Source organism: Lissotriton vulgaris, chromosome 4_1 (assembly GCF_964263255.1).
Source record: "Lissotriton vulgaris chromosome 4_1, aLisVul1.2, whole genome shotgun sequence".
Taxonomy (NCBI): Eukaryota; Metazoa; Chordata; class Amphibia; order Caudata; family Salamandridae; genus Lissotriton; species Lissotriton vulgaris.
Genome location: NC_141691.1, coordinates 240,338,056 through 240,350,390, shown reverse-complemented (window position 1 = coordinate 240,350,390; position 12,335 = coordinate 240,338,056). Strand labels below are relative to the sequence as shown.

Below are 12,335 nucleotides of genomic sequence, written 5' to 3'. Positions count from 1 at the left end.
TTTCAAGTACTTGTTGAGGGCACGAAGATCCAGTATCGGACGCCATTCCCCAGATTTCTTCTTTATTAGAAAGAATCTGGAATAGAATCCTGTTCCTCTCTGAACCCGAAGGACTATTTCGATTGCTCCTTTTTTTAACATCAGATTGATCTGGGAAAACAACTCTTTGAGATGAGCTGGAGGTGTGCCCTTTGGGGGAACATTTGGAGGAAACTTTTCGAAGGCATGGCCCTTGGCCACAATGTCCAAGACCTACCTGTCCGACGTTATTGCGGACCATTTTGAGTAGAATTTTGAGATTCTTCCTCCAATTTTTATGTGGGAATGCGGCAGTAGCGGTGGCAAGTGATGAAACTCATTGGTCTTCTATTTGTATCCTTTTCGCGGTAGGCCAGCTTTCTTTTGTTTTGGGAATAATATGTGTTGCGCTGGCCGTAAGACTGGAAACGCTGGGATTGGTAACATTGATTCCCTTGTCTGTAGGAAGGTTGCTGATTATAACCTCCTCTAGTTGTGGACGATTCACGTCTCTCGCATCCCGAAAGAGCAGCTTCTGAAATTGTAAGGGGCCAAGGGACCTGGCTGTTTCCATGTCTTTTTTGATTGTCTACAAGGCTTCCTCTACCTGCGGGCCAAACAAAAATTTGCCATCGAAAGGCATGTCCAATAACTCAGCCTGCACCTCTTGGCGAAACTACGTCGCTTTTAGCCAGCCTTGCCTGCACAGGACAGCAGCCCCCGCTAACTGTCTGAATCCAGTCGAAGCCACATCAACAGCAGAGTCAATGAGCTCAGCCGAGATTCTCTCACCCTCCTGCAGTATATTCAGAGCTTCTGCCTTGGAAGGTTCTGGCAGCATGTTGATTTATGGCGAGACGTCAGACCACATTTGCCGGTCATATCTGCCCAGACCGGCTAAAGAGTTGGCAGCCCGGACTGTAGTTGCTGCCAGTGTGCACACACTTCCCAATAGCATCCAGACGCCTGCCGTTTCTATCCGGTGGGGCTGCGATTGGGGAGGGAGGATTTCTGGATCGCTTCTGTGCAGCTTGTATGATCACCGAATCTAACTTTGGGTGTCCTACAAGGCAAGCTGGGGATTTTTCAGGAGCCTTATATTTTTTATCTATTCTCGGCAGTACTGGAGGGATATATGCAGGAGTGGACATCACCTTAATTCCCTCTTTCCAGATGAAATCAATAATTGGTATTGACTTAGTCTGCTTCCTTGGCTGGTCCTTTAAATCAAAGGAAGCATTCCTGTTGTGCAGTCTCCATTTGAATATGGAAACGTTGTGTAGCTCTTTCCATGAGAAGATGGAATCCTCCAACATCCACTGGAGGTGAATCTGCGGTAACCGTAGGTGAAGGAAAAGGTGTTTGGACCTGATAATCATCTCACTCCGACAACAAGGATCTGTCATCCACTTCACCTTCTTCTCTCTCTTCTTCGTCAGAAGATTGGTGTTCTTCAGGATGATGGGAAGCTACATACAAAGGAGGCCTTGGAGACCTAAAATCAGGCATGGACGTTTGCACCACAGGCGTAAGAGGCACCAAGCCCACTGACTCAGAAGGTGGAAAACGCCTGAAATAGTGATTCAGCATGTGCTGTAGATTCGTTAGCAATGCTACCGGCATCTGAGCTGTGGGGACACTAGTAATGGGCTGATGTTACATGCTCAGACGAATGTTGGCAATCTTGATCGTCCTCTTCTTAGTACTTGATGTGCAATTCCGATGGGCTTGTTGCTGTTCCAAACCTTTCATCCAGGTCAGAATCTTCCTCACTATCCCCAGAGTCCAGCAACTTGTCAGGGACCTGTAAGGGTACTTTGAGGAAACAGGTGAAATGGAGATAATGGTTCTAGTCCAGAAACGCGTCTCTGAAGCAAGGAAGGCTTCGGTGTTGATGTAAAATCCGTAGAAGGTGACTAAACCTGCATGGTGGTACATGTAGACAGTTGCGACGTCGACGGAGGCACCATCGACAGGCTCGTCGACGGGGGCTTGGATCCTGACGATGATACGGTCGTTGTCGACGATAAAGTTGTCTTCGCCGATGAGGAAGGTTTCGTCGATGACAGTCTGCGTCGACGATGGAGCCTTCGTCGACGATCTAGTCATAGACGGTGCAGATGTCGTCGACGAGCTCCGGGATGGTCGTCGACGACGATGGAGCAACCGTTGACGGTGGCATCGGCGATGAAGCTGTCGTCGACGGAATCTTCTTAAGTTTGGCAGTCGACAGGGCGCTGACGATGGCAGATGAAGATTCTCTCGTCGATGAGATAGTCTTGACTGAGAAGCATACCAACGTCGACGGAGAAGACTCTGTCGACATTATCATCTCCGGTTTAGGCGAAGAGAAAGTTACCGTAGACGCAGATGTTGAGTCAACAGAAATCTTCGTCGACGAAGGAATCGTCGATGGCGTCGTCGACGACAGGGTCTTCTTCTGAGGTAAAGTCTTCTCAGAAAATGATTTTTGAGGTAAATTTTTGGTCGCTCTTCTCAGGGGTATGGATGGCAAAAGTTTGCCCTTAGCAGGGCGAGTAGCCTTAGAAGTAGAAGGCCTCTTAGACCCCTTAGAAGATTGTTGCTTCTTCACAATATTGGCCCCAGTAGAAGGTAACACCTCTTCAGCAGCTCTCTTCCTAGATGCTGTAGTAGACCCAGAGGCAATACTGCCTACCTCGGTGTTAGAACTGGCTATTTTTGGCAGGCTAAGGCTGACGCCAAAGCCAGGCAGAAACCACCATTCTAGTCAGGACAAGGAAGTCACACGCCAAGATAACCTCTGCTCACCCCCTTGGTAGCTTGGCTCAAGCAGTAAGGCTAAACTCGGAGGCAATGTGTAAAGCATTTGCGCCAGCGCACAACAGCAACAACATACTAGGCACCCCACAAAAGAGACTCCACACAAGGTTATTATAAAAATAACTTATGTATTGTAAAAACACATCAGATAAAATCACACATATACATTGTGCCACTGGCACGGGTAATATTCACATGGGATTATTTACAAGACAGGGCCACATGGGCCACTGTCCTAATCAGATATAGCACTTTTAGAATAAGGAATAATAAACATAAAAATGGTAATCACAAAGATCACAACCAGTAACCACTGGTAACAGGAACCAGGCCCTTACTAGGACCACCTGTACTAAGAAAGAAGAACCACCTAAGTATCACACAGCATTTAGGGGTCTAAGAAAGAATACATTACTCATGATGCAATAAACCTACATTCAGAGGAGTAGAAAAGACAACCACCTAAGTATCACTCAGCGTTTAGGGGTCTAGGAAAAGGAAACATTACCCATGATGCAATAACCTACATTCAGATGAGTAATAAAGAGAAACACATGATGCCTAAAGCATTCAGAGGTGTTAAGAATAAAGCACATGATGCAATAAAATACATTCAGGGGTGCAGCGCAAGAAGACACATGATGACTAAACATTCAGAGGTGCAGCGCATGGAAAGAAAGACACATGATGCAGTAACACATTCAGAGGTGCATATAAATCAATAGCGCAAAAACTCACATTAGCAATAACTATTAAAAAGCATAGAAATCACATTGCGCCAACCCTACATAAGCCACTACCTGTGGCAGTCACTAGGCCAACTGGCCTGGTGGGGCAAAGATGCCCTGGGTCCAAAGTCAGGGTGCGCTGCCATGCAGCGCCAGTTTCAAAAGTACAAAAAGCCTAAACGTGGCAGCTGCCCACAAAGTGCTGGGCAACTGTGTACTAACAAGCTGTGGCAGGGCTCTCAGTAGCCCCTAGAACAAATCTGCGCCACCTGAGCCACACAGGCTCTAAAACAAACACTGCGCACGTTGGAGCCACACAGGCTCTGGCCAACACTGGTCAAACGTGGGAGCCATACTGGCTCTAAAGCAACATGCCCCCTGGAGCCTCCCTGGACTCTCCAAGCGTTGGGGCGACCCACTACCAACCGGGGCCGCCCTTGAAGCCCTCGTGGCTTTAGACACAACTGGACCCTCTGGGGACGAGCAACGACAATCTGCCCCGATATGCGCCGAGCCCTCTTGCTCTTCTGCCCCCTCGTTGGAGCCATCTGGGCCCGAGGAGAATGGTGGGGCGACCCACTGCCATTCGGGGCCGCCCTAACTACCCTGAACATCCTGGGTAGTACACTGGTGCCATCATGTGCCCCTACGGAGCCTCTCGGGGCTCTCAAATAATGCCCCCAGAGCCGTCTCAGGCTCTACACACCGTTGGGGCGGCCTGCTGCCATCCGGGGCCGCCCTGAAGCAGTGCCTCTAAACCGGCACCAACACGAAGCCTCCAGTCACCGTCAGCAACATCACGGAGCCCCCCCCCCAGCCCTCTTGACTCACTGGGCTGTTCTCGCCCAGTCTCCCTCCCTGGGACCGGGTCACTTCACCGGCAGCGGGCGGGGCTCTCCTTCGCTCGCGGTGGGGGCAGGCACCGACAATGTGCCTCGCGCCCCCGCCGCAAGTCTCCGCCTGCCGCTCCTCTCCTCACTCGGGGCTCCCTCTGCACACGGGAGCCCCAGAGGCCGGTCACACTCGTCCTCTCTTCTCTTTTGCGCAGCGGGGGCAGGCACCGACAATGTGCCTCGCGCCCCCTCCGCTACCGCTCCTCCAGGCGCGCCTCCTCCTCCTTCTCCGGGGCTCCCTCAGGTCACGGATGCCCCGTAACGGCCGCCATGCTTCTCTTCTTCCTTCCCCCGAGCTCAGGGGCGGGACTTCCGGCCGGCCGAGCACTTCCGGGTCGCCGCGGGCAGCGCGGCGGCCCGATTCAGACAGGCAGGCGGGCGGCGATCACGGGATGAAATCGAGGTGGGCTCTCGATCAACGTAAATAATAAAGCGAGGTGGGCTCTCGTGGATTGGCATCAAAATGCGCTCCCAAGCGCTACGAGGACAACGAAGCGCCCCAAAGCGCTAGGGGCGAACTACAGCGCTCCACAGCGCTAATGGACCAGAGCAGCACTCTCCAGCGCTATAAGGGAAAAATAAAGCGCTCCCAGCGCTAGTAATGAAATGCAGTGCTCCCACGCACTGTAAGTTTAAAGATAGGTCCAGCACAGTTCTTCAGGGGGAAAACAGCGCCAAAAGGTCCCCAGCAAAGTAGGACACACAGTCCAGCAACGAGGTCCTTCCAGGCAGTCCTAAAATCATACAGAGGGAGCAGCATAGCCCCCAGAAAGAAAAGTCCTCCAAGACATGCAGCAGGCAGGGGGACAGTCCGGAAGAGTCCCCCAGCAGTCCATCAAATGTCCAGGAGCTGGGCAGGGCCCAGGGCCCAGGGATTCCCCTGGGCCCCAGCAGCAGCATGCCCCTGGCAGATTCAAGTTAGAAACAAGAACATTTTGGAAGGGGACACAGCCCCTTCTTATACAGTGAAAAGTCTTTGAAGCCTTTGAAGTCTCAGTGTGAGAACCAGCTGGACTGGTTTAGAGGGAAGTCCCCTTCAGTATCAGGGCCAGAGGTGACAGTCGCCCAGCGGGAGGTGGAGCCAGCTTTGTAGTCAGGCAGGCACAGCCCTTCACTATCAGGTGCCATCTCCTCCCACTTCCCTGGCAGCAGATGCTGCCTTTCATCCATGGGCTGACTCAAGACAACCTCCTGGGCTCTCCAGCCCCTGTCATCCTCAAACCAGACAGTCAATCCACAAGCAGGCCCATGCACTCTGGGCCAGGCTCACCAGCCAATCACACGCTAGCACCAACTTACACAAATATGCCAACTTTCAAAAGTAGTACTTCTAGACTACTACTACTCCTACTACTGAGAGGCCTTCTACTTCTAGCCTTAGAAGTAGAAGGCCTCTCAGACCCCTTAGAAGATTGTTGCTTCTTCACAATATTGGCCCCAGTAGAAGATAACACCTCTTCAGCAGCTCTCTTCCTAGATGCTGTAGTAGACCCAGAGGCAATACTGCCTACCTCAGAAACAGGATTATCTTGATCCTTGAGCTTTTGTAGCCACAAAAGCAAGCGGCCCTCCCTGTCCCAGAGGGTCTTCTGAGGGAAGGTTCTACATATCTACCTGATGGTCCGGGTACAGGCAGTAACTGCACTTCTTGTGGGGATCTTCCTTGAAAAGCCGGAGCTTACCACAAGAGTCACAAGGCCTGAATAAAGATTTCTTAGAGGAAGACATCATAAAATCCAGAATCTTGAAGGAAAAAAAGAGAAGTACTGAGTAGAGCTCAGGGAGACTCCCTTCACAGAACGTGCGGTAGAAAATCTGAGAGCCTGAACCTCTGGGGAGAACTTTCTGGTGGGTGCTGGTGCCTGATTGGCTGCAGTTTGGGCTATACAAAATGACTAGGATAGTCATGTGTGCAAGTTTTTTTTCTTTAGCTTGGGCTACTTTACTTCCTGGTTAGTTATTACCAGGTTTTTTCTATGTTACTATGGCATATTATTGCTTTTTTATGTACCGTGGGACTCTCACTTCAACGACGGGGAATGATTCAGGCATGTGAATCTATGAAAGACACCCCAATACTGGAGAAACAGTCTACTCTCTCATCCTCATCTCTGTAATGGAACCAGTCCCTATAAAGCCTATGTAAAGAGGAAAACAAACGAAGGAGAGGGAAGAAATTGTGAGTAAGGAGAGAAAGCAGGACAGGTAGAAATGCATAAGTGATAAGAAGACAGTGAGGAAGGGGAGAAAAAGAGGTGTGAGAAAAAAGTAAGGTAGGAAAGAATACAAGCAAAGAAGGAAAATCGCAGAGGAAGAAATAAAGGTAAAGCAAAGGTGGTGATGGAGATGGAAGGGTAACGTACGAGAGAACATAAATAGAGGGGGGAAATTAAACAAAAAAAAACAAAGTAAGGTAAGGAAAGGAGGAATAAAACAAAGAAGCAAGAGAAGAGGGGTGTATGGTTGCTACTGTCATTTTGTTAGGACAGCATTAAGTCAAGTTTCAGAAAACAATGTAGAAATCTATTATGAAGTGAATATAATCAGAACACATGAAAATTAATAATGTGTATATTAAATAATGAAAAAGATTTTTTTTAGTTCATGTAGGTTTCGTTTTTAAGGACGTGACTACTGTAGGGTTACGACTAGAGTTAATATTAGATTGTACAGGATGGTCAGGGTTGTATTACTGTAAAAATGTATGGCTAGGGTTACAGCTGAAGTGTAGGTTGGGTATTGGTTTAGGTTTAGGGTGGAGATTATAATTAGGGCTTGGATTAGTTCAAGGGCTAGTTTAAGGGTAAATTTGGAGAAGTGATAAATTAGAAATTAATAGATATAGTTATGTTTGAATCGAATTTAAGACTGTAAAAGTTTAAAATTAAGGTAAGGGTTTTGTTAAAAGTTAAATGTGGGACATAAAAGGTAAATGATCACTTTTAGAACTAATTCTCTCAATATTTACTTCTTTCTTGACAATGTAACAACTTCTTGATAGGCCGTTCATAATGATTTCTTCTTTTGTTCTTGTAATTTTAATTATTACACCAATCCTTTTTAGAGTCCTTGGCTTTTATGCAATTTCTTACCAAGCTTATCTTGACAAAGATTAGATCTTCATGACCTCTCTTTATTTCATGGGTTCTGCAATTCTGGGCTAAACAGCGGTTTCCCTCAAAAGCAAATGTATACCTAATGGTTGGCTATCTACTTTTTACACTGGATGAAAATTCTAAAAATAACTTCCATCAGGAGGTGTTTTGAGTTCTTTCAAATCAGCCAACTCCTAGACCATCTATATAACATATAAGCCCCAACATATATCATTTAATGGTCAAGCCAAATTAGAAAAAGTATTCCTCAGAATATACAAGGCTAGTAATCCCTCATTAACTCATTGCACAAGTCAAGAGCTTCCCCATAGTGGATTCGCTGATATCCATGATTATCATTTCTCAGGAGCTGCACAAAACATCACCACCACCCTCACAACATTAATTCTCCATCATGATCCTTTTTCCTACCACTCATTCTTAATTTTATTCACACTGATAATTGCAAAGCAATTACTTAGCTTCATACGATAGCACAAATTTGTTTGTACTGTCAGGGGCTGCTGCGACAATGGTAAAATACAGAACCTGTGATGGAGCAAATGCAGATGAGCCATTGCTAGTAAGCACTGCTGCATTGTCTAGTCTGTAGATATGGAGTAGTGTATTTATGATAGCCAGCACATAGTAATTGAGATGACATGGTAGTGGAAATCAGATTAACCTTATTTGATGAATTCATGAAGGAGGATGATTTTCTAAGACTTTGTAGACAAAAAGAAGCTTATCTCTGGAACTCAATAGATTAATATATTTCCAGAAAATGCTGAAACAAGGGGAATATAATGCATCCCCCACCTACAATGGTTAGATGGTGTGTTTCAAACAGCTTTTACGCCTAACAGTGAGACACATTTCTCCATCTTAATGCATTTGCCCACCTTTCCCTTCTATTGTCCCCTACTGTTGCTCCTCACTTGCATTTGGTCTCATCAACCCCCGCATTTAGCTTGCAGCAACATGTCTGACCTCTCCTGCACTCTTGCACAAAACTGAAGGAGGGGACATAGACTAACTTGTCTCTGGCTATGTCAATTCTGCTGAAGAGTTAGCTGAATGTAACACATTCTCACCTTTATTCTACGGAGGATGAGGACATAGTCATCTGAGTTTTTTGTAAAAAGATGCTCAAACACGAATGATTTGAAGACACAAACTGTAAATGTGGAATTCAACAACATGTCCAGCATTCAATGCTTAATGACAATACATTTCGTAACAATACATAAATAAAATTATCTTACATCGTTTGCTTCTCTGATAAAATCTGTGATATCCACTTTGGTGCCAGACCCCTTCCCTTCATTCATGCTTGGGGCTTGCTGTACAGTAGTAGGTAATGGACTGTCCTTGTTAACGACACTGTCAAAAAATCTGGAATAATTCAATTGTTGTATAACTGTTAATAACAGATTCACCAAGGAAATAGCCATCTTCAAATTTAAAATGTATTTCATCACCCCTAGTTTATAAAGTCCAACTGAATAATAAACCTACCAAGCATGTAACATGCACAACCAAGTTCATAAGTTTGTTAATGTAGGTCCATGTTTTCTGCAGTTAGTTATATGCAAGTGTGGATTAGGAGAACAGAGGTTAGTGCACGGACAGCTGAGCACCAGTAAGGCCACAATATTAGATATTGCTAATGTATCTCCTCTACGAAGAAAGAATGATGCAAGCGCAGATCAAGTAATGGCTTCCTGTGTGTCGGAGGGTTGATCTGTCATATGACTGGCAGGGCATGTGTGATTGAGAGAGTATGAGCTGAGCATTCTAGTGGTTACTAGTGAACTGGAGATGAAAGCAGCTCCCTGGTGTAAGCAAAGCAGCACTTTTGGGTGCTATCCAGGAGCAGCACTATGAACCTCTGCCTTGCTAATGGACTTAATATCATCCCTCAAGGAAGGCACCCTGATAGACTAGAGCCACCAGCTTGACAAGAAGGAACATGGCCAGGGGGATTGAATCCAAGGACTAGACTGCCAGCCACTAATTCTTGCTAACTCACCAGTGAACACATCCCACAGAGAACTTTTGTCAAAGAGCCCATCTTAAAGAAGTGCATGAAGGGGCAGAGGGCATGAATTGCCAGAACCATACATGCAGTCCCTTCATGATCATAAAATGGAAAAAGTACTTACTTACCAATATTACACCACAGTCACTGCCAGATTCCTAACAATTCCAAACTAGGGACTATAGGAAACCCAGCTCCCTACATTGTGAATCACCATAGGGTACACTGTGCAGAGAGGCCAGGGGGACCCTACACTGGTGGATCAGCTGTGGGCTCTATGACTTTGCATTTGCTGAACCACTCTGACAATGAAGCGATCACACAAGTGAAGCCACAAATTGATTTTAGTTAAATTGTATTATTCAAATTTAATATTTTTTAAAAATTGAAAATTTAAATGAAAATTATTGTTAGGGCCCTGGTTAGGTCCCTTTCAGTACAACTGTTTTAAAAATGCAAACCAGTGCTGTTTTCACCTCTCCAAAACAGTTCCCAAATTAGTAAACAAAATGTGTACTAGAAAAAGTAGTTTAGAAGAGCAGTTAAAGGTGGAGGATCACAACCTCACACCTTACCTGTCTCTGCCCATGAGAAAGAGGCTTGTGTAAAATTTGTGGCCTCAAGACTGGATCAACCCCTACCAAATCTCAGCTCCAGGAGCTTTTGGCAGAGTATGACAATGAGCTTTGAGAGGATGACACTGATCTAACAGAAGATCACAATACAGAAAATAGGAGTGATGATTCAACACCCCAGGACAGAGGCGCACTTCTAGATGAAGAGCTTGCTCTGGAAAGACTATCCAAGAGGGCAGCTGGAAGCAAAACTCCTAGCTATAGAGAAAGGGAGAAAATAGTTGGGCCCTGGATCCATCTCTGGTGGCAGCTCAATACTAAATAAGGAGAAAAGTGATTCTTTTGACCATAAAATCCCCAAAGGCATTGTCCCAAAATTCTTTGGGGGTGATGATAGCACCAAGTGGTTCATTGCTTTTGAGAGGGCCTGCCTTAGCAGACAGATCAACAGGAAGCTGTGGAGTGGTATCCTGTGGGAAATGGTCTCAGGAATGTACAGGGATAGACTCCTGACACTCAATGAGAAAGATGCTGAATCCTATGAACTCATGAAGGGTAGCCTGGCTGAGGCCTTTGGATTCACCACTGAAGAGTATACAATCTGGTTCAAGGAGACTAGAAAAACCCAGAGCCAGACCTGGGTAGATTTTTAGACTACTCAAGGAAATCACTAGGAGGTTGGTTAGCTGGTATTAATGTGCTCGACTATGAAGGGCTTTATAATTTGATAATGAAAGAGCATCTTTTAAGTTCTTGTTTCCAAGAAAACGTACATCAATGTCTGGTAGGCCTGAGTCTACTTTCTCCTCAAGAGTTGGGGAAGAAGGCAGACCACTGGATCAAGATGAGGGTGACCAAGACTACCACTGGTGGAGAAGAACAAAAGAAAGAGGCCAAAAAGCCCCTCCAAGGGAAAGAGGGTAGCCCTAAAAACAAAGTCTTCTTCAGGCCCCCAAACACCTGTTCAGGAGGGTGGGCCCAGAGACTCTTCACAGCCAAAGGGAGGGTACCAGGGAAAGAACTGGGATCCCAAGAAGGCTGTAGAACCACAGGGCACCGTAGTGGAGACTAGCTGTGAAAACAAGAAAAATGCCTCTAGTCTACCAGCAGTAAATGCAGTGGTTAATATCCAGATGGGATCTCAGGAGAGCACAGGCGATGTCAGGGAGCTCACTGACGCGACTCTAGGGGGGGACGTGGATTGAGCCACCTAAGTCTGGCCCACTAATATGCAAAAATACGGACAGCATCATGTGATTATTGCGATTAGGGTGGAGGCATTGAGAGACACTGGTACTAGTGTCACCATGGTGGCTGAGCAATTTGTCTCCTCTAAACAGTATCTGCCTGGAAGGACCTATCCAGTCACCAATGCTGACAATGTGACAACAATCCATCCCATGGCGATTGTGTCATTTGAGTGGGGAGGGGTTTCTGGCCAAAAAGAGTTAGCAGGGTCTTCAGCAATCCCAGTCGACTATTTGCTTCGTAATGATTTGGAGGCAGAACTGAAAATCCATGCAGAAAGGCTTGGAATCTCACACATGTGGGTGTGTGAAAACCAGAGCACAAGGAAGAGTCCAGAGTGAAAAAGAGCGGCTGGAGTCTGGATTAATGGCCCAGCCCTCATAGAGAAAAGGCAGGAAGACTAGGGAACCAGCCTACAATCAGACACCAGACCCTTCACCTCAGGGGAAAGAATAGTCAGCCTCAGAGGGAACTGAGCCTCATGAGATGGAGCATTTCCAGTCTCAGCTTTTAGGGCCAGGGTGACCCTCTAGGGAAGATGTGGGCCAGGGGCAGAGAACCTGCCTCACTCTTAAAAGCCTGTGACAGCAAGTTGCTTCATAGGAAGAAAGTGAGGTCAGTGGTTCCCACAGGACCTTTTGGGATGAGGGGATCCTTGACACTGAGGTCAGAGACCCAAAACCTAGGGTAACTAGGAGAGTTGCATTTCCCCTCGTACTAAAAAGTATTTGCCATGTACCCAATGTTCTTGGTCTAAATTGTTACATAAAAAGAAGTACTATTTTTCTAATTTGGTCTCAACTTCATTCATTGAGTGTGTGTATCATTTATTGCCTCTGTGAATAAAATAAATGCCTAGCACTACCCTCTAAGCCTAACTGCTCGCCCACACTACTTTCTGCACAGTGTACCCCATTGTGGTGCACTATGTAGGA

At 46.4% G+C, this 12,335-nt stretch overlaps 1 protein-coding gene across 1 annotated transcript in view; it reads right to left on the bottom strand.

Moving 5' to 3' along the window:
* Positions 1-12,335, bottom strand: part of TBC1D8B (TBC1 domain family member 8B) — a 720,472-nt gene that overhangs the window by 296,107 nt on the left and 412,030 nt on the right. Inside the window, exon 10 of the mRNA XM_086967215.1 lies at positions 8,802-8,931. Within this exon, the coding sequence (XP_086823341.1) occupies positions 8,802-8,931 (130 nt within the window). The remainder of the gene's footprint in view (positions 1-8,801; positions 8,932-12,335) is intronic.